Below are 24701 nucleotides of genomic sequence, written 5' to 3'. Positions count from 1 at the left end.
TCTAATTTAATCCATATATATTATGAAGGAGGGATAAAAAACAGTTCAGCAAACATTGCAGTTCACTGGATTATCTAGACAAGGAAAAGAACAGAGTAACTTGCCAGACCAATTAAAGATTCATGTCGAAAATTTCGGTTTGAACTTTGAATCATAAATGACGACATAATCAACATATGCATCGCCGGAACATCATATAATTTGTAGTTTGTAGTCCAGATTCAGACAATTAGTGTTATGCATAGATAAACCACCTCTAGATTTTTACTTATTTGAGAAGGGGAACTGAATAGTTTCAATTCACAGAGGTCTCACAAAAGCCCTCTTGAAACAATGCATCAGCAGGTGTCATTAGAGATTTTGTGAAATCTTTTTCATATATATACTTATGTACTGGGAGGCTCAAAATTAACAAGCAAACCGCTTGACTATAGCTGCCTCATAGATCTGTAAAGCAAAATATCATTTACACAAGTGATTTTGTGAAAGTCTGCAATAATAAACCCAAATATTTATGTGCAAGTATACATATAAATACTTTCTTAGGAAATTTGTTTTTCCTCACTGGGCTTTATTTTGGTGTTGGTGGGATGTCCCTACATTTTTCAGCCAATCGACAACTTCCTTGATGGTTGGTCTCTTAAGAGGGTTCTGGTTGACACACATGCAAGCCACATCAAGCACCTGCAGCATCTCTTCGTCAAAGCCCTTCCCTCTCAGGAGAGGATCAAAAACTTCCTCTGGTTTGCCCTCTCTCCTCATTTGCTGCACCCAGCCAACCAACTCTCTCGATGCCCTTGGCTTGCATACCTCGAAAGGCCTTTTTCCGGTTAGCAGCTCAAGCATGACAACCCCAAAACTGTACATATCTCCTCTCAATGTGGCCACCCATGCTTGTCCATACTCTGGAGGAATGTAACCAAGGGTACCAACAAGCTCAGTTGTAACATGAGTCTGGTACGGAAGAATCAACCGGGACAACCCAAAATCAGCAACATGTGCTTGAAATTTATCATCCAGGAGGATGTTGCTGGACTTGATATCACGATGCACAATGTGTGGCTCACATATTTGGTGCATGTAAGCCAACCCACAGCCTGCTCCCTGTGCTATCTTCAGTCGTGTTGGCCAATCTAACTGGGAAGCACCATCAGCTTTCTCATGCAACCAGTAATCCAGACTTCCATTCTCCATATAGGAATATATTAACAGGCGAACACCATCATGCACACAATAGCCTTGCAGGGAAACAAGATTCTCATGTTGGGCAGTGGACAAAGCCTCAACTTCTGCTTTGAATTCCCTTTCCATCAGACCCAAGTCTCCTGAGAGTTTCTTAACAGCTAGCCTGGTCCCATTTGCGAATGTTGCTCTGTAAACCAGACCAAAACCTCCACAGCCAATGATGTTTGCTTGATTGAAATTGTCAGTTGCCTTTAAGATTTCAGTTATAGTAAGATCCTTGATTTCATTGGTATTGGTTGGGAACACTATGACTAGGCTGGTATCCTTGTCAAGCTCAGGAGTAACAGCAGTGGCTGAATGGCTAGACATTGTGTCAAAATCCATCTTGTCAGTATCTCCTCCTGGAATGATCCTTCTCTTAGACAACATCCACACTACTAACATAACAACAATAAATACAATGCCAAAACAGATCCCAGAGGTGAGTCCAATAAGAAGATTTTTGCTAGACCTTCGAGAAGCAGCCGGTGATAATGGTTGAGGACATGTGCGATGCACAGTTGGAGGACCGCATAAGCCCGGATTCCCTTCAAAGCTGGACATGGTAAAAGTATCAAACTGACCTCCAGACGGTACAAGTCCCTGAAGATCATTGTATGCCACACTGAAGGAAGACAAGAAATGCAGACCTTTGAGAGAAACAGGGATTTCACCAGATAGACTGTTATAGGAAAGATCCAATTTCTCTAAGTTAGTGAGGTTAGAAATCTGATCTGGGATGCTGCCAGAGAATTTGTTATGACTAAGGTCCAACACATGAATAAACTTCAATCGGCCAATCTCAATGGGGATACTGCCATTAAGGCTGTTGTTACTCAAATATATGGCTGGGGGGAGGTTGGACAGTTGGTTGTACTGCTGATCAGTAGCATTATTGGGCCTCACAAATAGTGGCAACTCTAAATAACTTCTGTCCACCTTATCACTGGCCTCTTTCGATGTCAAAACTGGCATCCCAAAGAGGTCATTAGGAAATCCGCCTTGAAGGAGGTTATTGGACAAATCAATGTAGAAAAGGTTGGGCAGACTAGCCAACCAACCGGGAAGAGTACCAGTTATAAGATTAAATGACAGGTCCAAGGCTTGAAGGTTTTTAAGCTTGGCTAGCCAGGTGGGTACTTGACCTGTGAATTGGCAACCCCCAAGAGAAAAAACCCGAAGGCTTTGGAATCCATCTAGGTCTCCTAGGCTTTTATCATCTGGCACAGGCTCAAACAGAAAATTATTGGACAAGATCAGAGTGGTCAGGTTCTTGCAACCCTTTAGAATCCTAAGAGCCCCAGTGGCATTTGTCATGTTGTTGGTAGAAACGGAGAGGAAAGCCAAGGATTCTAATGCAACTATTTCAGGTGATATCTGACCTGTGAGCTGATTCCCGGCCAATCTAATAGCTGTTAGTGACTTGCAAGAGTAGAGGCTTTTGGGGAACTCACCAGTGAAGTTGTTGTTGCCAAGGTCCAGAGTGGTGAGGCGTTGGAGAGGGGAGAAGTTGAAGGAAGAGAGGTCTCCAGTCAAGTTGTTGACCCTCAAATTCAAAGCAGACAGCTTTGTACTGTTGGCGAGAGATAGAGGTAAGGGGCCTGTGAGGTTGTTGACGTGGAGCAGCAGATTTTCCAACCTGGAAAGGCTACCAATTTGGCTGGGGATTGGCCCAGAGAACTGGTTTGAAAAGATCTCCAGGATCTGGAGATTGGTGAGGTTCATGATACCATCGTTGATGGGTCCTGTAAGACTATTGACAGGCAGAGAGAGCTGTCGGAGATCAGCAAGGTTGAAAATTTCATCAGGGAGAGAACCAGAGAGGCTATTGAAGCCTGCACGGAAAACTTGGAGCTTGGAACATAATCCGATTCCAGGGGGAATTGTGTCAATGAGTTTATTGTAGGACAAGTCCAAGAAGGTAAGGGATGTGTGGTTGCTACCATTGTCGATGGGTATCAACCCGGAAAAGCTGTTGTTGCTGACATTGAAAATGGACACCGATGGGGCAAGGATCGAAGATGGGATTGTTCCATTGAAGAAATTGCTAGACAAGTTCAGAACCTGAAGCTGACTGATTTTATTTGAAGGTGGTAGACGGCCAATGAGACGATTGAAGCTCAAGTCAACGACTTGGAGACTAGAGAGAGATGAAAACAAATCTTCAGGGAGAGAACCCAGGAAAGAATTGTGGGAAAGATTGAGGTGGGTGAGATGGGTGAGGTTTGTGATTGATGAATTGATGACACCAGTTAAGCCTCTCCTAGGCAGCCATAGCCGGACGACATGTCCTTGATCATCTGGGCCGCAGGTTATTCCTTCCCAAAGGCAACAGTCAGTGGAAGAAGACCAATTCAAATTCAATGGTGCCTGGAGAGCCAAGGACAATAGAGCGTCCTGATCGAGCTGGTTACAAGCAGCAGAAGCAGAGCAAGGAAGAAGAAGAAGAATGAAAACCCACTGACCCAAAAAGAGATGAGGAAGGAAGGTTGGTATTATTGTTGGGACCTTCTGCTTCTTCTTGTCGTGTTTCATCGGAACAAGAGAAGAAGACATGAAGACTCTCTCTTTCTCTTTCTCTAACTCTCTCACTCAATCATACACAACAACATGCTGTAACACATATCACCATCAGCATCATCACAATCTATTGGAACCATATAAATTGGTAGAAGCAGCCCAATCTACCAAAATCCTACAGGTGTTCGAATAAATGCGTGAGAGAGCTAGCTAGCTAGCCAAGCTAACCTGGTACAGAAAGATTGGGTTTTTGGGGATTGCAGCAAAAACCCAATTGAGCACTTGACCCAGAGAAACAAAGACACGGAGAGGTTGGGTTGGGGGAGCTGCTGTGCCTATGTGAAGACAACTGACGTTGACATGGAAGAGACGATAATAATAATAAATCGCAGGAAGAAGCGTTTACTTTGTGGGCGGCTGGTAGTGGCTGTTGGTGTTGTTGGTGCTGTTGGACATTTTCTAATCTTGTAATCATGATGATGGCGATGATGATGATGATCCTTCACCACAAGAGCTTAGCGTGTATAGTAGGATTAGGATATTCACATATCAAAGGCAAAAGCTTTCTTTTTTCTTTTTTTTTTTCTTTTTCAAATATTCGTTTCAGCACTTGCCCATTATTTATCTTCTTCTTCTTCTTTTTCTTTTTTCTTTTTTCTCTTCTCTCTTTCTCGACGTCTTCGGTTGCTTTGCTTTGCTTGGCTTGCCGCTTAAGCCCGACAGAGAGACTGAGGAGGACACCGATAAGCTAACGCAGCAAATGGGTTTTGAGTCCGGCAAGTGACAGATAGGAGATTTGGGGTTGGTTGGTTGGTCAATTTGGTAAATGATGGGGTTTGGAATCTTTCAGATTGTTGGAGAGAGAGAGGCAGTCAAGGTTACAAGTGGCAGGTCAAGTAGTAAGAAACTAGGGATTTGGAAAAAGAATTGGGGCAAAATGCACACTGCATGATTTTTTTCTTTTTTTGAACCCACGCAAGTGGGAGTTATTTGAGGATATTTACACTTTAGCAGATGAATTAGCACACTCATCAACTAACCAATATTTTGAGAGGAGAAAATATAGAATACTAACTTTTTCATGTGGCCACCTGTTATTGATCTAATTTTTTTTTATATGTAACCAATATTTAAAGGGAGTTCAATTTCCCTATTACTATTTTTCATGTGCCCGCTTGTTACCTATCTAACTTTTTGGCACATGTTCTTCCACTTAATTCTAAATTAACAATGTTAACTTTTAATTAAAAACACTAATAATTGAAGGAAGAAAACCCAACCGGAAAGTCCTAAGCCTTGATACGGAGGCAACAACCATGTTGATGACTCAATGAGCGTGTTAGGGTTTAGAAATCGAATTCGCGTGTTTCTGAGATTGAAGATGCCTATGAAATCTTGAAATCACAATAAGCAGTGAAATGTATAGGTGTCTTAGGTTTGCAAATGCAAAGAAATGAGCCACTAGAAAAAGGAAGCTGAAAAGAGAAGCTAACAACTGGCTTGATTATGCTTGATTTTCTACTTGGCTATTTTGCAAATTTCATTCTTTGTATGACTCCAATTATATATATCTACGCATCTTAATGACATATTTGGCATCGATCCATTTCATTGCCGTTCCTATTATCAAGCTAATATTGCATGACAATGGTTGTCGAAAAAAGAGGAGAGGTTGGTTTTATTGAGGGTATTTTTGGTATCTACTTTGAGTAAAGCAAATGATTTTTTTTAACAAGCGATAATTTACTTTAAATTAATTTAAATTATAGAGATGAAAATTCGAATTTAGATGCAGAATGAAGAGCACATATGCTGTAGCCAAATTAACTAAGTCTATGTCTACAAAGCAAATGATTCTACATATGAATGAAAGGTGTGAAAATAAAAAATTGTACCCACGAAATAGATTTTTTTATATTTAAATAATAACATTTTGTGGCCATGGAACATTGATAAGATAAGTGGGTCCATTTTAGATTCACCTTGATAATTTCCCCATTAGCATGACTTTAGAGTAGGGAGGACACTTGGTGGCCATGAAATGTTAAGGGAGTTACCATTGTCCAATTCTAATTTGTTCATCCATTTTTCACATTTATCATGATGATTTGTGCGCACTACTTCATTGTTTTTACGTGCAAAGTCCACTTGTTATGACCATCAGAGTTGTCCTAATATATTTAATTAAAAAAAATGTTGGGAGACAAACTTTTTCTAGAAAAGAAATTACCAGGTAGGAGGCATAAAGTCAATTTAATAGATAAATAAATAAATAGGAAAACAATAAGAATCTAGTGCCTAGTGGAACATAAAAGAATGCATTTGTCAAACTTAACTACATGCATATGAATGTGATCCAACTATTAAAAAAAAAACACAACAAATATAGAAGAAAAAAACACCTCAAATTGAATATTATTATTACATAGATGATAATGTGAAACAACCCTTGTTCTTGAATAAAATATTGAGATATGAATCTCTGATGGATTGGGTTTTGATTTTTTTTCTTTATGCCCACCACCATATAACCTGACTTGGACAGCAAAAACGGCTTGAATGAGAAAGTGGGAAGATTTGAAACTTGAAAGGGAGGGTTAGAGGACTGGTAAACTGCAGGACAAGTCAATGGCTCTTGAGGCTTATATATGTATATTTGTTTCACTATTAAATTAATTAAAACACCCTCCATATTCAACTGCTCACTTTGTTTGTGCCTTGCCATTGAAGACCATCTCGGGGCTTTAAATTTGTACCACATGTATAACACAAGTTGAGAGAGCCTCTCATATTTTAAACTTGTTTGACATTAAGAGATTTTGTCATCGTCCCTTGTGAATTGTGATATCTCATAACAAAATGATATGTTTCGGTCTAAATTTTAACATGGGAGGCCATCGAGAAAGGGTTCTCAAATTCCAGCCTTAAGTGTAGGGTAATGCTCGCTATTACTTGAATTACAAACCTCTATAAGAGCACTTCCAGCAGTTTGTCTCTTAGGACAGCAACTATTCACGTGAATAGTGACTGCCATTGCAAAAGGTTGTGGTGTTCCACCGATTGCCATGACAACAACTATTCACATAAGATATAAAGAGAGAAATTTGTATAGAGTTTTGGTGTGGGAAGTGAAAACTATGACTAAGTATTTATTTAAAAACAAAATCTGAAATTTTTTGTTGATTTTTTTCGATTAAATTTTTTTTTTTTTGGTTGCTGACGTCAGCAAACCCAGGCTTGAACTCTGGCTCATCTTGCCTGAGGGCTGGCTTGGTTTCATGGGCCCCAACAGCTACCCTGGCCAGCCTGAGTTGCTGGAATCACTTTCAGCGCCCCCCTAGTCGGAGTTGCTGGAAGTGCTCTAATATGAACTTTGTTCTTCCTTCTCTTTACGACATAAATAAATAAATACATGTTTTCATTCGATTTTCTCACTTGCTACTTGCTACAAAAACTTAAAAACTCTTTTTTTTTTTTGTTTGTTTTGTTTTGGGTAGTTTTAAAACGTTCTATTCAAATATATAGTTGTGAAAATTTTCCCATAAGATTGCTTTTTTTTTTTTATATACTACAAACGTGGGTTTAGTTGACCGGGATAGTGCATCCAAGTTCAAGTATCCTTTCTTGTAGATTGAATTAAATCATAGTAATTTAGATTATCACTTATATAAAAACAAAATTATTTTTGATTGCTCATTTAGTTTTTGAGATTGGACATGTAAACCACAATATAATGGCATGTTGTCAGTTCCAACATTAAATTCACTAGACAAATTTTATTTTTCTGACAAAGCCACTACTCGTATAATGGGAAGGGGATCCAACTTGAGTGCAAAGCCGGCACACTGCCTCGACTGCTAATTTCCCTGAACATATAGATCAAGTTATCAAACAAAAATGCTTCCTAAGTAAGCAAATTCACTGGACATTGATCAAGATATTAGTCCCAAAAAAAAAGGCTTCCCAAAGAAGCAAATCCAAACCAAACCAAATCCTTCGACTTTGGGCCAAGCTACTTGAACAAACAAGGACTCCAAGATGATATGGTAAATGGGCTGAAAGGAGGATAGTTGTCCCCAAATTCAATTTTAAGCCCATATTTTCAAAGGCATTCAACAACATAAAAAAAAACTGTAAGGATGACACTGAAAAAAATAAAAAGTATAAGGACGACAGTGAAAATCCGAATAAACTATAGGGAACCATTGGGCCTTCCAAAAAAAAAAGTTTTGGGCCATTGACCCAAAACTCCAGTGTAAAAAAACCTTACAATTATCCAATCAGAATATTTCCTCTTCTACTTGTGAACCAAAAAGTGAACCCGAAAAAAAAAAAATTGAAAAAAAAAAAGATGATGATATAAATATTGAAGCTAATTAATTTTTTTCGTCAAGAATTTGATGAAGATATTTTTTTGGTAAAACCCAAAACCCTACTTGGTTAGTTTCCCATTTCATTATCTGCTGCTTCTCGTCCCCTTTGGCATCACAATTAGACGGTGTCTACGGACAAGCATGCAGATTACAGAGCTCACTCTCCCACCTCCATTTCCCTGCGGCTTCGACGCTGCCACTCTCACTCTGATATCGCCACCCACAGTCTCGCTCTGCTAATTTGTATAGCTCGCTTCTGCGTTCTCAACCGCCCCAACCATTTCTGCTTTGGGTTCTGTTCTTCAACTCCTTCTGGAAATGGTTTTGAAATTTCTGTGATTTTGGGTACTTGTGAAAGAAGAAGATGATGGAAAAGATAAAGAGGAAAACTCAATCACAGCTTGAAGCCCTTGAGAGCTTCTACTCAGGTACGCTTTTTCGCTAATTGTAACCTCTCTCTCTCTCTCTCTCTCTCTCTCTCTCTCTCTGCGTGCGTGTGTGTTTGATATATGTAGCTTTTGTTATTATTGCTCTGTTTCTCTATTGGGTTCAGAATTAAGATACCGAATTTACAGTTTAATTGAAATCAGCATTTTATACGTGCAATTATTGGCTCAAACTTGGAACAGACAGCTGCAATCGTTCCGTTGTTTGTTTTGATTTTAGAAAGCAATAAGGAAATAGTTGCAGAATACAATTATACAAGCACTTAGGATTGGTCGTGCATCTGTTGCTATAGATTTTATAAAATGGTAGCGGACTTTTCATGTTAATCACAAGAGAGCGAAACCCAATATTTACAACTTTTTTTTTTCCTTTCCCTAACAGAGGATAGGTATCCTTCACGAACGGCAATGGAATGCCATGCTGCTGCCTTCAGATTGACTTACAAGCAGGTTCGGGGTTGGTTTGTTGAGAAGAGGAGGAGAGAGAAGCGAGAAAATGAAACCACCGAGGAGTTGGGTGGAAGAAATGGATCGGGAGCTGGTGCTCCAAGGGTAGTTAAACACTGCCCCTCAAAAGCTCCTTCGTTGTTGAGATACAAGCAAACAAAAATGAATGGGAATCATATTCAGGAATTGTTAACTCCAGACTACATTCTCAAGAAGGTGTTCCGGAAAGATGGTCCTCCCCTTGGTGTGGAATTTGACTCTCTTCCCTCTCGGGCACTTTTCCATTCTGCAGGTAAAATCTGAGAAATCATAGGCAAAATGAATCATTTCTATTCTACATTTTCGTCTATCTGAGATCTATTCTCCTTTTCCGTTTGTTTAAAAAGTAAACTACACATCAGTTGTAGAATTTTCACTCAGAGTGGTTTGGTGTGTTGATGAGAACATTCTCTTTGTTGATTTTTATATGAGTTGTGAAGGGAAAGGACTTGATTCTTTGAGATTTTGTTGTTTCGTGATGTTTAATGCCATTCAGAATTAGATGTTTTTGGTAGTTTGCGTCTAAACTTCTTGACAGAGTTAATTTGTATTGGTGTTGCAGTAGCTGTTCGGAAAATTTTCTCTCTTTGTTCTTTTCGATGCTATTTTGTAGATTTTTTCTTTTGTTGCACTACATATTTTAAGAAGGTTTCACTCACATTGTTATTTCCATTTAGATCCCGAAGATTTACATCCCCCTTGCAAAGAGAACCAAAGAGAAACTAAAAGGAGGAAGGTAATGGATAAATTCTTTTGTTGGCACCAGCTTTCATGATTCTCTTGTTTCTACCTTAAGTGTCCTTAACTGGTCCCACAAATATTCTTACCCTTTTCACTTTTATTAGGTTACCGAGCATGCTGTCATTGGTCATCAGAATTGCGGCGAGAGTGCTCCAGTGAAAAAACATGGTGTTGGAAAAGGTTTGATGACGGTCTGGCGGGCAACCAATCCTGATGCTAGAGATTTTCCTGTTGACATGGGTTTTGCTAACAGTGGAGTCACTAGTGTATCATTAATTCCAACTCCTGTATCGCGAAAACCAGTAACTCGGAACAGAAGATTGCAACAAAAAAAAAGTGTTCCTGTAAGTGATTTAGTCTGTATTGCTTGCAGATATGTGAGAAAGTCTTTTGGGATGATCATCTTAAAGGTCGATCTGAGTGGTTACCTTTAGAAAGTTGTCTGACATTTGTTGCCTTTACAGAAACAGGGACGGGTACGAAATAAGGTACAAGAAAAGAGGAAACATTTCGTCAAAAGAAGAGAAGTAAGTGAAAAAATTGTTCTTGCAAATATATGGTTTAAGTTAGCAGATTTAGCAACATTCATTTTGCTTTTGGATGCAAGGTGGAATCTAACAATGAGAATCAGACTCTGCCAAGCAAAGAAAAATGTGAACTTGCTTTGGAAGGAGCAGGTTTCCAAGAACACTCGGATAAGATTGCAATGCTTGTGGATGATGAAGAGCTGGAGCTGAGAGAATTACAAGGAAGGCCAAATGCACTGGGGTGCTCTGATCATTTTACTACTAATGGAGATCATGCCTGTTCACTTTGCAAAGGTTGGTTTGAAGGAAGAACGGAACAAATTTTCCAATCTAAAATGAAATGCTGTAATACGTATGTGTCTGCATGTATAGTATTTTGAGCTGTGGATAAAGAATTTTTGGGATTTCAGATTTGCTGGCCAAGTTTCCTCCAAATTCTGTGAAGATGAAGCAGCCATTCTGTATGCAACCTTGGGATTCTTCTCCAGAGATTGTCAAGAAACTGTTCAAGGTATGTGACTTGCAAACTGTTTGTGGCCTGATTTTGTTAAGTTCTTTTGCAAATATAGGACATCGTTCGTGAAAGATGTCATACACTCCATCTATGCTTGCATTTGCTTTTTCTTATTTATGAGGTCTGTTTTCTTATTCATGATTATACGACCTATAAAAGCTTGGAATATTTATTTTGTGCTCGCTAATACTGCCTAATGGTCTCTCATTACTCTTACCAATCTTTTTCGTCGACTCTCTCATTGCATAGAATGAAGTCATAGGTTGTTCTTGCAGAGACGTTATGCAAACTATATGATATACTCAAGAAAAACATATATCAAGTACTAGAGATATATGGAATATGGTCTAAATTTGATATCGGAATCTAATTGTAATTCTCTTTTGTGTAGTTCGTACCGAGTGTAGGAATTTATTATTATCAACTTTTTGATTCCTTGTGGAAACTGGCAAGTGAAAAGATGTGCAGTGTTGAAGCACCACTCTAGATTGCTGCAGTTTTTTTTTTTTTTTTTGGGGTTTATTAACAAATGTGTCTGGGGGTCATCAATTCAGATTGATACATTTTCTTTAGTTATCATACTCAAATATATTAATGGTTGACTTTCTTGGGCAGGTTTTCCATTTCCTTTGTACTTATGCCGTTATGGTAGATATAAGCTCCTTCACTATTGATGAGTTTGCCCAAGCATTTCAGGACAAGGTTATATCTTATCTTTGATCCAACATTGGATTTATTGTGTCTTCTACTTGCCCTCAACATCTTTGTTTCGTAAAATGCCTTTTAGGATTCCTTGCTGCTTGGAAAAATTCATGTGGCACTTCTGAAGCTTCTTCTATCTAATGTTGAAGCCGAGCTTGGCTGTGGATCTATACCTCATTTGAGCAAATCATGCAATTTTCTTGCATTTATTCACTCGGTGAGTTATTAACAAACAGCATATAATCGTGCAGATCACAGACATTTACAGTTCATTTAAACTTATGATAATGTTGTATGGTCATATTGACCATTTCATTTGGGTACATATATGTCACAGCAGTTTTCTAAAGGCTCATATGTTTGGAACTTTGTTGGTAACAAAAAGAGAGTGCAATCTATAAGACTGTTGTCATGTTTCTTTACAGGGAAGTTAAATACCGCTGAAAGTAGCAATATGATATCAGAAAAATTTAAAGAATATAGGAAAGAGGATATCATCTTATAATCAAAAGTTTGACGTGACTACAGAAAAGGTGTACACTCCAGAATGTCTGATAGATACGCTTAGGTGACAAGAAATTTTCTGAACAAAATCATAATCAGACTATTAGTAGTCCATCCATATGCACTTTTAGAAGATCCACTTGCTATTTGTGGTATAGTTGATCAGAGATACTTATTTTTGTCAAACTCTTTAGACTTTTTTGCTCATCTCTTAAATCAATTGTTATTTCATATTATTTTGACAAAATTGAATGGAAGTACTCAATAACTAAGCATCTTTGTCAAATGATTTGGCAGGTTGAAAATCAAGAATCCACTCTGGAATTCTGGAAGAGATCGCTAAACCCTTTAACATGGACAGAAATACTGCGTCAAGTACTGGTTGCCGCTGGTTTTGGTTCAAAGCAAGGTGCAATGCGAAGGGATGCCCTTAGCAAGGTCTTCTAATTTAACTACCGTAGTTGCAATTGATTTTTCCAAGCTCCATTTCCTCTCTAGTAAATGTATTTAATTATCAATACATCTGTATTCTGCAAGTTAAGTGCTATAGATGCCTAATAATATGTGTTCATCACTCAAAACTTTGAGCATTCAAAGCCTTATTGGCAATTGTTATTTAAGATCTGTCATTACCCTGAATAATCTGTTTCTACCTTGAGGCAGATACGCAATTGGAAAGATTCATTTTCCATACCATCTGTTGAGCATATGTTTAGCATTATCGTGCATTCCTAAATAACATCTGTTGAGCATATGTTTATTTGTCTCCGCTTGTCTCTGGAATTATTTGCTTTAATGACCAGACATGCACGGGAGCCTTTATTTACTTTCTTATGGTGGTTTTATTTATGATCTACAATTAATAAGCTTTATCTGTTGTTGCATAAACCTATCTGTAAATGTAAAATTTGGTTTTTGAAATTGAATCTTCTGTTATCTAGGAAATGAGCCTTATGGTGAAGTATGGTTTACGCCCTGGTACTTTGAAGGGTGAATTGTTTAGAGTTCTGCTAGAGCAAGGAATTCATGGGTTGAAAGTTTCTGAGTTGGCGAAGTCATTGCAGGTAATTTTCTTGAAAATGTTGTTATCATAATCTCTCAAGTTTTAATTGTCAAGTTGATACCAGCCAAGCACAGCATTCCACTTGAATTAGTGATGGACTTTGTTTTTGTTTTGCAGATTTCTGAATTGAACCTTTCCAGTGGAATAGAGGAACTAGAGTCTTTAATTGGTTCAACTCTTTCAAGTGATATTACATTATTTGAAAAGATTTCATCATCCACATATCGTGTGCGTATTAATTCTTCTGAAAAGGAAGTGGAGGAATCCCAATCAGATACCGAAGACTCTGGAGCAGTTGATGATGACCTCAGTGACAGTGGTACATGTAGCAGTGATGATGATTCTGGATGCAATTCAGGAAATTCCCAAATTAAAAAGCTGACTTATATGAACCATGGGAAAAGTAAAGATAACATGGTGACAGTATACACCGAAATTGATGAGAGCCATCCAGGAGAAGTATGGTTGTTAGGGCTAATGGAAGGCGAATATTCAGATTTAAGCATTGAAGAAAGGTTGAGCGCAATAGTGGCTCTAATTGATCTTCTTCATGCGGGTTCTAGTTTCAGAATGGAGGTAACATTAGAATCTTTGCATGGACTTTGAAACCTTCTCTTTGTTTTTATTTTTCCCTACTGTGAGGTTGCCCTATTAAATGGAACGTGTTCAGTCCCTTGTAAGATAATATCATCTTAATGGTGCAAACTGCATTATATATAAAATACTTTGACAGTAAATATTATTTGAATATTCAATGAGATTCAAGTAGCCGTAATTATCATGGTGGTTTATAAGTTTAATATTGGTTCGTATTATTGTTTTCCTTAAAATTGGATCTACCTTTTGGGTTCCACATATGTGACCTGACTGAAGTCCTGATGGGTTCATTACGGCTACCTTCTTTGGCTTCTCCAAACAAAAACAAAAAAACAGAAACTGATAGCTTCTTGTTGTCTTTGTCTATGTCGTGTATCATGTATTTCCTCACTGAGTTCTTAAATGTTCTTCAATTGTAACTAAAGTTTTCAACAGAATTTAAACATGCATGGTATTCAAGTAATTTCAGCAGATTAAACATGTCTCTCATTTTCTTCTTATTCCTTTATAGGATCCTGTAAATGCTATTGCTGAATGCGTTCCTAGCAGTCTTCATTCTGGTTCAGGGGCGAAAATTAAGAGGTTATCAACTAAACAACAGGGCATGCCCAGGCCATCCTGGGTCCATGCAGGACATACGAGTGGTGCAAAAGAAGATTATACATTAAAGTTTCACCCTATAGATTCTTCAGGGTCAATCTCAAAGTTCTCTGACGAGAGATTCTCTACAAAAGAGAAAAATGGAAAAGAAAGAGAAGTGCGGTTTGACATACACCCAATGCAATCTGTGTTTTTGGGGTCTGATCGTAGATACAATAGATACTGGCTTTTCTTGGGTCCTTGTAATGCATATGACCCAGGACATAGAAGGGTTTATTTCGAATCTTCAGAAGATGGTCACTGGGAGGTGATTGATACAGAAGAGGTATTCTGCTGAATTTTTGTTATACGATCAATGTGATTGTAGTACATATTGCTTGACCTTGTATAAGTTATAATATTTACTTGCTTTTTCTTAAACCAAATGCAGGCTCTGTGTGCTTTGTTGTCAGTTTTGGATGACAGGGGTAAACGAGAGGCTCTTCTTATTGAATCCCTGGAGAAACGAATAGCGTTTCTGTGCCAAGCGATGTCAAGTAGAATGGTAAATAGTGATAGAATTGACAACTTGGCGCAATCTGATCAATCTGAGCTGGATAGTGTTAGAGAAGACACTTATTCACCAGTATCTGATGTAGACAACAACTTATCTGGAATTGCAAATGATTCTCTGCCTTCATCTGGAGTTGTGGTTCTTGAAGTTAGAAAGAAAGGAGAACAACAGAAACAGAAATGGAGCCGAATCCAAGCATTTGATTCCTGGTTATGGAATTCCTTTTACCTAGATCTTAATGCTGTCAAACATGGTAAACGATCATATTTTGATACACTTACTAGATGTGAAAGTTGTCATGATTTGTATTGGAGAGATGAGAAGCACTGCAGGATTTGCCATACAACATTTGAGCTTCATTTTGATCTGGAAGAAAGGTATGCCATCCATGTAGCCACATGTAAGGAGAAAGAAGCGAGTGATACTTTTCCTAAGCATAAGGTCCTCTCATCACAGATCCAATCACTAAAAGCTGCGATGCATGCAATTGAGGTAACCCATCATTTGGATTTTAGCTTTGCATTTTCTGATATTTGTTTGTTATAGTAATGAAGATGCCTCCGGTTAAAAAGATTTCAAGCTACACATATCTTTGATAGACTGGAGGAGAATAGGACTTCAGTTGAGGATCAACCTAGGAATGAATTAAGTGTTCATGGTTTGGATAATTTGAATGTGACTTTTGAGATTTATGTGCAATCAAATCTGATAGCTTTTATATAATAAAAAAAAGAAGAGAAAATCTCTGAAGTGCAATAAGATTTTAGATGAAGGGATGCGGGATGGCTGGAAAACAAGGCCAAAAGAGGAATTTAGCATGTGTTACTGGGAAGGGATTGATGAAAATGCATACTGCTGTGAATGTAGCAGAATGGTTGATTAGTATCCACCTGCCCTATCTGATTAGTTCGGGCCTCTGGTAGCTAACCCTAAATAGTGGGATTATTTTAGTTGGATTTTGGGGCCTGAACCTTTTGATTGTCTGATGCTTAAAACAGGTTTTCTAGGTTATATATCGAAGACATTTCTATTCGCCCCAAAGTTTTTAATGTTTTTCTGTGCTATATTGATCTCCACTTCCCTCTGCTTTGTGCAGTCAGTCATGCCAGAAGATGCTTTGTTGGGTGCTTGGAAAAAATCTGCTCATAAGCTTTGGGTGAAACGACTAAGACGTACCTCATCTTTGGCTGAGCTTTTGCAGGTTTTCTATTTTCCTCTTTTCACACTATCTATTTTTTGTTTATTTTCTAGTCGGAACCATCAGTTTCTTTATTGTTTACTCGTGCAGGTTCTTGGTGATTTTGTTGGTGCCATCAACGAGGACCGATTATATGAATGCAATGCAGTGCAAGGTTCTTGTAATTTTAGTGAAGAACTGATTGCGTCCTTTGCATGTATGCCCCAAACAACATCTGCAGTTGCACTTTGGTTGGTGAGATTGGATGCCTTACTTGCTCCATACTTGGAAAGAGCCCATTCTCAGAAAAGGCTGGAAATTAGTGTCAGAGGTAATGATTGAATATAATGCAGATTGGTGCTTGACAATTGAGTGACTACTTAATTGTTTTCATAGCTGTTCAAATTTTCGCCATCTTAAAAGCTTCTTTTACTTCAGGGAAGCATGCTCCAAAGCAATAGCACCGCCTTTTTTCGGTAGATTAGCCAAATTCAATCCCACATTTTTTTGACAGAGGAGCATTTATATGTCCATTGTACTGCCAGATCAGTGGAACTGTTGCAGGCTTTGAAACCGTGGTACTTTGCATGAAGCTGTGCTTCAAGTTTTCTATTTAGTTGCCATATATGGCCATTGAGTCGTTAGATGTACAGCATGAAGGAAAGTTGGACGTTTAATAGATACAAGAGTTTCATATCACTGAAACCTGCTCCAGAGAAATATCCTTACGTTTATCCTGTATTCGCTTGTGAAGAATATGGCAGCCTCTTTACTGTCTCAGTCAATGGAGGATTCAGATTTTGTTAATGCATGCTTGTTCTAGTTTTTTAAAGCAGGAATAAAATGTTGTCAAATGTACATTGTTGTAAAGAAAAACAAAATACTGTTTTTTTTTTTTTAATAAAAAAAAAATAGAAGATTTGAAAGTCATCTTTGTGATAATCTTTTGTAGCTAGAACAATGTTCATTGTAGTTGAATATCCTCGACCTCACAGTTTGTTGCCAAAGACTTGTTGGTTTATTGAAATTTGTATTTCTTCATTGTGGTTCTTGTAGCTATTGATTGGTAAAAACATTTAGGGTTTGGCTGTACTTTTTCTATGGCGTTTTTTAAGATAATAGTTGCTGCGTAATTGCATGAAAAACTCCATGCATTCCCCGAAGCCTTCTGGGTTTCAGTAGCAATTCTCAGTGTCTTGAGCAACAAACTTTATATATATGCCTCAGTCTTTGTGGCCATTTTAACCTTAAAATTATCAGTTGAAGAGGAAGGAAGAAACTGAGAGGGATGATGCCGAGGAGGAAATAAATATGAAGAGGAAGAAATATCTTTATCTTGCACTGAATAATTATCACCTTGAATAATCTCAAATGAGTTCTCTTCATTGCTAGCTTTTACAACTTGTTTTGAGAGGTTTGTATATTTTGTTTTAAAGTTGAATAAATATGTAAAATTTACTTGTGGAATTTATTTTAAAGAGTATATATGTTGTGTGTATGGTGACTTTTTTCGGGCCACCTATTTTACAAATTTTTTTTTTTTGTTGGAAACTATTTTACTAATTAAAAATCAATGAGAAGTGAAAAATAGTACATGTCCCTTTGTTAGAGACATGAGCTATCTTTCCCGTGTATATTTTTTGCCTTACGCATTAAGGATTAAATGTGATAATTAATTGGCTTATAAAAAACACGTCACTACCTATATTATAGAAAGCAGCATACACGATTAAATATAAAGTTTATTTATTTATAGTTGGAGCATAAATGTAAGTTAAAAATTACTCTTCAATTAATGGTAAGTATTTTTATAGAGCATCTGCTTCAGCAAAAGACAAAATAATGGTAAGCAAAAAAAATGACCCTAAACCAGCCTAGGTCTTTTAATTTTTTTTTTTTTCCTGACTTTAAAGAAAACCTACGTCAACAACGTGATGATAAGAGCATATGTGTGTACAAAAATCAGTGCGGCGGATGAAACTCTTTCTTCATTTGGGTGGTTGTTGCTGTGTAAGAAAATGCTCTGCGATGGCATTTCCCCAAATTGTCTCCCGTGAACAAGTTGTTAAGTATGGGCTCGACATGATGTTTTTGTTCAAAATTCGTTGATTGGCATGTGGGTTTCTGAATAGTGCACGTACATTTTGATGAAATGTTGGAAATGGATGTTGTTTTGTGGAACAGATGATTAAGGGGTATTTGAGAAGTGGGAATCTTATGAGGGATTGAATCTGTTTGGGAAGATGAACAAGAGAACCATTATTACTTCGAGGCAATGAAAAACCATAGTATAGCTAGTTTATTTGCACCAAGGTATGATGATTGTGGAAATTCAGAATCATTGCAAGAATTTCCTAAACTGTATGTATTTTGCAGAGAGGTGAGAACTTAATCATACATGTTACTGCCTCAATCTAAAACTATTATTCTACCGTTCGGGTACAAGATTTTCAGGTAAGTTCTGAGTACGAGAGGTCTTAATTAATATATACTTAGCTTTGGCCCTTAGCATAATTGGAACTCAATTGCAATGTAGAGTTGACTTAATTAGGCCTGCAGCTTTCCAAATTGAGCATGGACTTCAAACACCAAATGCATGATATTATTTAATCCACTATATCAATGTAAATTACAGTTTTCTAATATATATTTCTGTGATGCTTTGCAGGAAAAGTAGTGTCCATAGACCAAAATTTCCAACAGACCATATGGCACTATCATGCAGGGTGTCAAGTTGGGAGGGTTGTTGATAAAGGATATAGAGTTCTTGGAATTGATTCTCTGAGGTTATTGATGGTTCAATGTTTTATCACACCCCGGGTGCCAATCCTCAAGCTACTGTCATGATGCTTGGAAGGCAAGTATACTTGGAAAACATATCATATATACGTAATCTTCACGAAAATCTTCTACTAATTGCTGCTTAAACCTGCATTTTGGTTTCGTTTGTTGTGCATGTGGTGCAGGTACATGGGGCAAAGGATTCTGCATGACAGATTAGTCCATGGATCAAAAAAGAAAAATTGATCTGGTCACTTATGTTTCCCAAACATAAAGTCAATTAGTGATTACTGGAATATTTGTCTCTGAGACATTTGATTAATATTGTAGAGATTGGAACCTAAAATTTTAAAATCTATATAGTTGATGTCATGTTTATTTACCTATCATCACATTTGGTGTTGAATTGATCAGATCTGGTATGGTTCAAGCAAAACTTTTCTGTACTCAGCTTGATTAGATTAGCCTTCCTGTAATTAAATATATGCCTTACTATTAAAACTAAATTAGCTCTAAAAATAATTACTTAGTTTTTGTTTATTTTGTTAAGAGCGTAATTAGGAAGGAAACTAGTAAGCAGGGTGAGGATGACACAACACAACTGCAAGCACTTTCGGAACTTTTGATCACATGGGCTGCTCTAACTTCATGAAGTCCTTCAGGTAGGCCTTATTTTTCTACAATTGTGATGATTTTTTTGCACATCGTTCGCAAAAGAAAGATTTGAAAAATGATTACCAAATTAATGAATGAGGCATTGCGCACAATCATGGCATGGTTGTGCAGCAGATTAACTAAAGTCAAACTAATTTGGAGATCCTATAATGATGGCTCACTATAAAAGTGAGACTCTTTTGTATTCAAGACAGAAATTACTACTATACAGATGTAGGCAAGAAAGAAAAGAAGACGAATATGATTAGGATATGCTGTCAGCCCTTCTTTCTCAGGCCCTTATGATAATATGGGGAGGCATCTCCTTTCATCTACTTTTTTTCCTGCTTCAACTTCAGTGCACATTTTCATGGACCCAGAGAGTGGAAGAATCTCATATGCTAGGAAAGAGAGCTTTCAAGGCTCGGATAAGGAGGAGAAAAATCTAGCAGCAGAATGAGCCCTGGCCCCAACAAAATCCCTGAAAAGCAGCCCTTGATGGATGTTCACAGCATAATCCTCAGGATATGCCATTTGTGCTTACTGGTTTATTCCATATCTTGGAGTCTTTGAGCCCTTATATAACTTGTGCCGGTCCATCATTGAAACACAAGCAGGAGCATCTATACATACTAGAAGAAGTACTTGTCAAATAAGCAAAGCAGTCATAGGGCTCCTCTTTCTTGGCAGGCACTGGTGACTGATGCAGCTACAAATGTACAATCATTTTCATTGACCTGCCAAGAAAGAGTTGCCCTACGATTGCTTTGGCTTAATTATATTTGCAGCCTGTCTGATCATGCAGTAGAGCCCTATCATGCAAAACATAGGCTAGCCAAGGATATACGTAGGTTTTGTCATATTTGAAAATAATGGTAGAGGTAGAGCTATAATACTAAAGTTATTTTTGTTCTACAAAGTTGTTCTGCTTTGTGACTAAGCAAGGGAAATAGTGTGATTTTACAAGCAATTACTAATTTCCCTGATCCCTTTTGTCAGTCGTGGCCATATAGCTTTGTCTGAGAGGATGTTCTTGCTGTGTGCTTATAGTTAGATCTATTTAATATTATTATTTTAACCGTATCTACCTTTCCCTAACCAATGACCAGAAGCAAACCATTTTGATCCTAATCGTAATATGGAATTTGTGATTCCATCTGAAGTATTTGTTTATTTGTTTCATTTTCTTCATGTCTGTTCTGTGTTTTCAACTTTTGAAACTTTACCAGCCGAAGAGGTTATGCCTGTTCTTCATATGTTCTTACAAAGTCTGAATTCAGTCCCCGCCAGCTGAAGAGGTTATGCTAATCTTTTATTTTGCTTTTTATTTATTTATTATTATTTATAAATCAAGTCATCCCACACTTTCTTTTCTATTTTTTTCTGTCTTCTTTCTCTGGATAAACCCATAACTTATTACTAGTCTACATACTCAACGACTTTTTTGAAAATGATTTTGAAAAAAAATATTGAGTTTGGACCTTCACTCTCAGTTCTAGTGTAGTAGTATGTGTATATATTGCACCATTCTAAATGAGTTATATTGCTCACACACATCACCTATTAAGATATAACCTCATGGACAAAGCCATGAGATTTGTTTCAGTTTTCAGATTTCTAAGCATTGCAACCATTACTACCATTAGCTTATGCAATGGAAATTTGGGTGTGCCTCGTAAACAAAATGAGAGACAAGCACTTCTAATGTTCAAGCAAGATCTCAAGGATCCTTCAAATAGGCTTTTATCTTGGGTTGGTGAGGGAGATTTTTGCAATTGGACTGGAGTTGTTTGCGACAATTTAACCGGTCATGTCCGTGAGCTGCACCTTGGAAATTATTATTCAGATGAGTATCTGAATTACAGTTTGTATCAAGAAAACTTTTTGGGTGGCAAGGTAAATACTTCTCTACTAAATTTAAAGCATCTGAGCTACATGGATCTAAGCAACAATGATTTTGGAGGAATAAAGATACCTAGCTTCTTAGGTTCTCTTAAAAGTTTAAGATATCTTAACTCTCAGACTCAAAGTTCGCTGGAATAATTCCGCATCAATTGGGAAATCTCTCGAGTCTACACTCTCTAGGACTCCGGAGTAAAAGCTACTACTAGATGAAGGTTGAGAATCTCCAATGGCTTTCTGGTCTTTCGAGCTTGCAGAACCTGGACATGAGTGTGTAGATCTTAGCAAAGCATCTGATTGGTTTCAGGTGACAAACACACTCCCCTCTATGCTGGTAGAGTTGCATATGTCCGGTTGTGAACTCAATCAAATACCAGTTGGTGTTGCAAACATGACAAGGCTTAAAGTTGTTAATCTCAGGTGGAACGTCATCTGGGGTACCATACCTCAATGGTTGTACACTTGTAGCAATCTTGAGTCCCTATCCCTTTATTTGAATCTCTTGCGAGGTGAAATTTTAAGTTCCATTGGAAACTTGACAGCCATTGTCAATCTTGACTTGTCTGCTAATCAAATCGAAGGGAAAATGCCAAACTCGTTGGGAAATCTTTGTAAGTTGACGGTTCTTGATCTGTCAAGGAACTATTTCAATGGAAGCGTATCAGAAATGGAGTCACTGAAGCTGTCTACAAATGATTTTTCAGGTCCGCTATCCGATCAGCTAGGAAATTTCAGACATTTACGCCTCCTTGCTCTTTTGAGTAATTCAATATCAGGTCCAATTCCAGTTACCTTGGGAATTCTGTCATTCCAAGAAGAGGCAAGCATTTCTGAAAATCATTTTAATCGAACTCTTCCAAAAACTACTGGTCAACTCAAAATGGTAACGGCGTCTTATGTAAAGCGTATAGCAGGCCGGCTATAATATTTATTTAAAAAAAATAAAATAAAGACTCCATTAGAGCCGGGCGGCTATACTCTTTTAAAATATATATATATATATCTCCAGAGTATAGCCGGGCGGCTATACGCTTTTAATAAAAAATATCCGGAGTATAGCCGAACAGCTATACGATTATAAAAAAGCCCTAAGCCCATTTAGCCACGTGTCAAAAATACTATACCCGAGCGGCTATACTATTTTTTATAATAAAAACCGTGGTATACCCGCGCGGCTATACTTCATTTATATTATAAAAAGAGACCCGCCGGTCGCCTAGTGCCTAGAGCCCATTTCGCCACGTGTCAAAAATAGTATTGCCGCCCGGCTATACTAATATTTTAAAATAAGTATAGCCAGGCGGCAATACTAATATTGTCTACCCTAATAATTAGGTATGTTATCTTATATTTACCTGGTAATTAGGTACATTATCTTATATTTACCTAATAATTAGGTATATTATCTCATATTTACCTAGTAATCAGGTAAATATTTGTTGGGAAGACATCATCAATAATACTCCTACTTTCATTGTTTTATATGAACTTTTTTTATATTTGTTCTTATGCTTGAAACCTCACAAATCACCCTTATGGATAGGTGCAGTTTTATGTTGGTGCTTGCCTACGGGTTTTAAGTTTCATTGTAAGATAAAATATGTGGGTCATTACTTTCATGACTTAAATTGTACTTTATCTATATATTAGGTAAATATTGCAACTGTTAATTGTTAAAGTATTTTACTTGACGAAACGTTTATTTTTGTTGTACAGATGTTTCATGGCAGCAATAGAAGGATTCAAATTTTAAAATATGAAATCCATTTAGAAGGAAAGAATCGATACATTAATTTGAATTTTCAATTAATGTTCTTTTCTTATTTACCTAAAAGGGTAAAATGGACACAAGAAATTTTTTATAAAAGTCAATGGACCCAAATAAGGTGTTGACTAAATCCAATGACAATTACAGATTTTGGACTTAGATCGAAGAACCCCTTTATTATTAAAAAAACCCCGAGATGGAAAAGGTTTGATGATGGTTTGGCGGGCAGCCAATCCTGATGCTAGATAAGTAAGTGAAAAAATTGTTCTTGCAAATATATGGTTTAAGTTAGCAGATTTAGCAACATTCATTTTGCTTTTGGATGCAAGGTGGAATCTAACAATGAGAATCAGACTCTGCCAAGCAAAGAAAAATGTGAAAACTGTAAACATGAGTTATTTAAATAAGTATGTAAATATATTGTGAATATTAGGAGTCCTTTTTTAGGAAGGATTTATTGTTGTGTCCTTTATTGATTAGTGTTTCCTTGTAGAGTAAGGATTGTATCACTACAAAAAAACAGGCTAGATGCGACGCTAGAAACCCGTCGTGAAAGATCAAGCATACGTCGCAAATGCCTTTTTACGACGGTCTTGCGACGCTTGTTCACGCGTCGCAACCAACTGGTGTCGCAAAAGGTTCTGATGCTTATTACGACGGTTTTATCCGTCGTGAAAACCAATTACAACGGCAAGCCTAGTGTCGCAACCGTTTCTTCGTCGGATTTAAAAATAATTATTACGACACTTTGAACCCGTCGTAAATAGTAATAACGACGGCTATTGAATGTCGTAAATACAAATACATATCCAACAAAAACTAAATTTACGTCATTTGTTTTTTATATTCACAATAAGAGTAAGACACTCACCAAAACTAAAATAACATAGTGTATTATGATACATTCAAGTATTCTTACTAATTACTAACATTAATATAATTAAAAAAAAACATTCATGTATCACTGTTACATTTGATATATTAACTAAATGTAAGTAACAATCGCGGAAAGAATAATTTAAAGTCAAAGGGCGAACAACATTGTCTCTAAAGTGAATAAACACATTTTTGGTTTCAAATGTCCAAACAAAGTTCACAAGATTATACTAAGAGAATTATGATTGTATTTGATCCTTCACCCGAACCTGAAAAAAGAAATTTAAAAACCATTAATAAATTATTTTTAAAAATTACAATTTTTCTTGAGTCATAAATATTTGTGAACACACCTTTTTCATGCTTTTATGCTTCTGGGTCAAATTGATGCTGTTGTTCAGCACTCACACTAAGTCTTCGTTGGTGTAGGCTTGATGCATCTGGAATCTGTAACTCACCAATATATATATACACACAAAAAGTTAGATGGAAATCAATATTAATTAACTCTTCACTATAATTTATTCTTTATAATAAAGTAAAAAGAGATCAAAGTTACACTAAAACATATTATACCTGTTCACTTCCACTTTCAGTTGGGTTAGCTTGGAAACCAACATGAGCTTTCATGAGATGGATTTGCGAACTCAGATCCTCATACTTGGATTGGAGATCTCCAAGTTTAGATTCATA

General features: G+C 37.2%; 2 protein-coding genes and 1 pseudogene across 2 annotated transcripts; 2 read left to right on the top strand and 1 right to left on the bottom strand.

Annotated features, from left to right (window-relative positions):
• Positions 1 to 399: 399 nt before the first annotated feature.
• LOC117622922 (tyrosine-sulfated glycopeptide receptor 1) lies at positions 400 to 4749 on the bottom strand. The gene has a single exon (XM_034353740.1). The coding sequence runs from the start codon at positions 3778 to 3780 to the stop codon at positions 562 to 564; it is 3219 nt and encodes a 1072-aa protein (XP_034209631.1). The 5' UTR covers positions 3781 to 4749; the 3' UTR covers positions 400 to 561.
• Positions 4750 to 8139: 3390 nt separating this feature from the next.
• Positions 8140 to 16957, top strand: LOC117622784 (homeobox-DDT domain protein RLT3). Its single transcript, XM_034353558.1, has 17 exons — positions 8140 to 8545; positions 8946 to 9302; positions 9727 to 9785; positions 9895 to 10134; positions 10255 to 10317; positions 10398 to 10611; positions 10728 to 10828; positions 11447 to 11533; positions 11619 to 11750; positions 12335 to 12475; positions 12979 to 13101; positions 13218 to 13676; positions 14209 to 14622; positions 14728 to 15342; positions 15947 to 16051; positions 16139 to 16358; positions 16466 to 16957. The coding sequence occupies exons 1-17, from the start codon at positions 8482 to 8484 to the stop codon at positions 16486 to 16488; spliced, it is 3417 nt and encodes a 1138-aa protein (XP_034209449.1). The 5' UTR covers positions 8140 to 8481; the 3' UTR covers positions 16489 to 16957.
• A 4083-nt stretch (positions 16958 to 21040) lies between these two features.
• LOC117620915 lies at positions 21041 to 22289 on the top strand (annotated as a pseudogene).
• Positions 22290 to 24701: the final 2412 nt, after the last annotated feature.

The sequence above is a fragment of the Prunus dulcis genome, chromosome 3 (genome assembly GCF_902201215.1).
Source record: "Prunus dulcis chromosome 3, ALMONDv2, whole genome shotgun sequence".
Lineage (NCBI taxonomy): Eukaryota > Viridiplantae > Streptophyta > Magnoliopsida > Rosales > Rosaceae > Prunus > Prunus dulcis.
The sequence above is the reverse complement of the archived record's forward strand: the minus strand, read 5'-3'. Positions and strand labels throughout refer to the sequence as shown.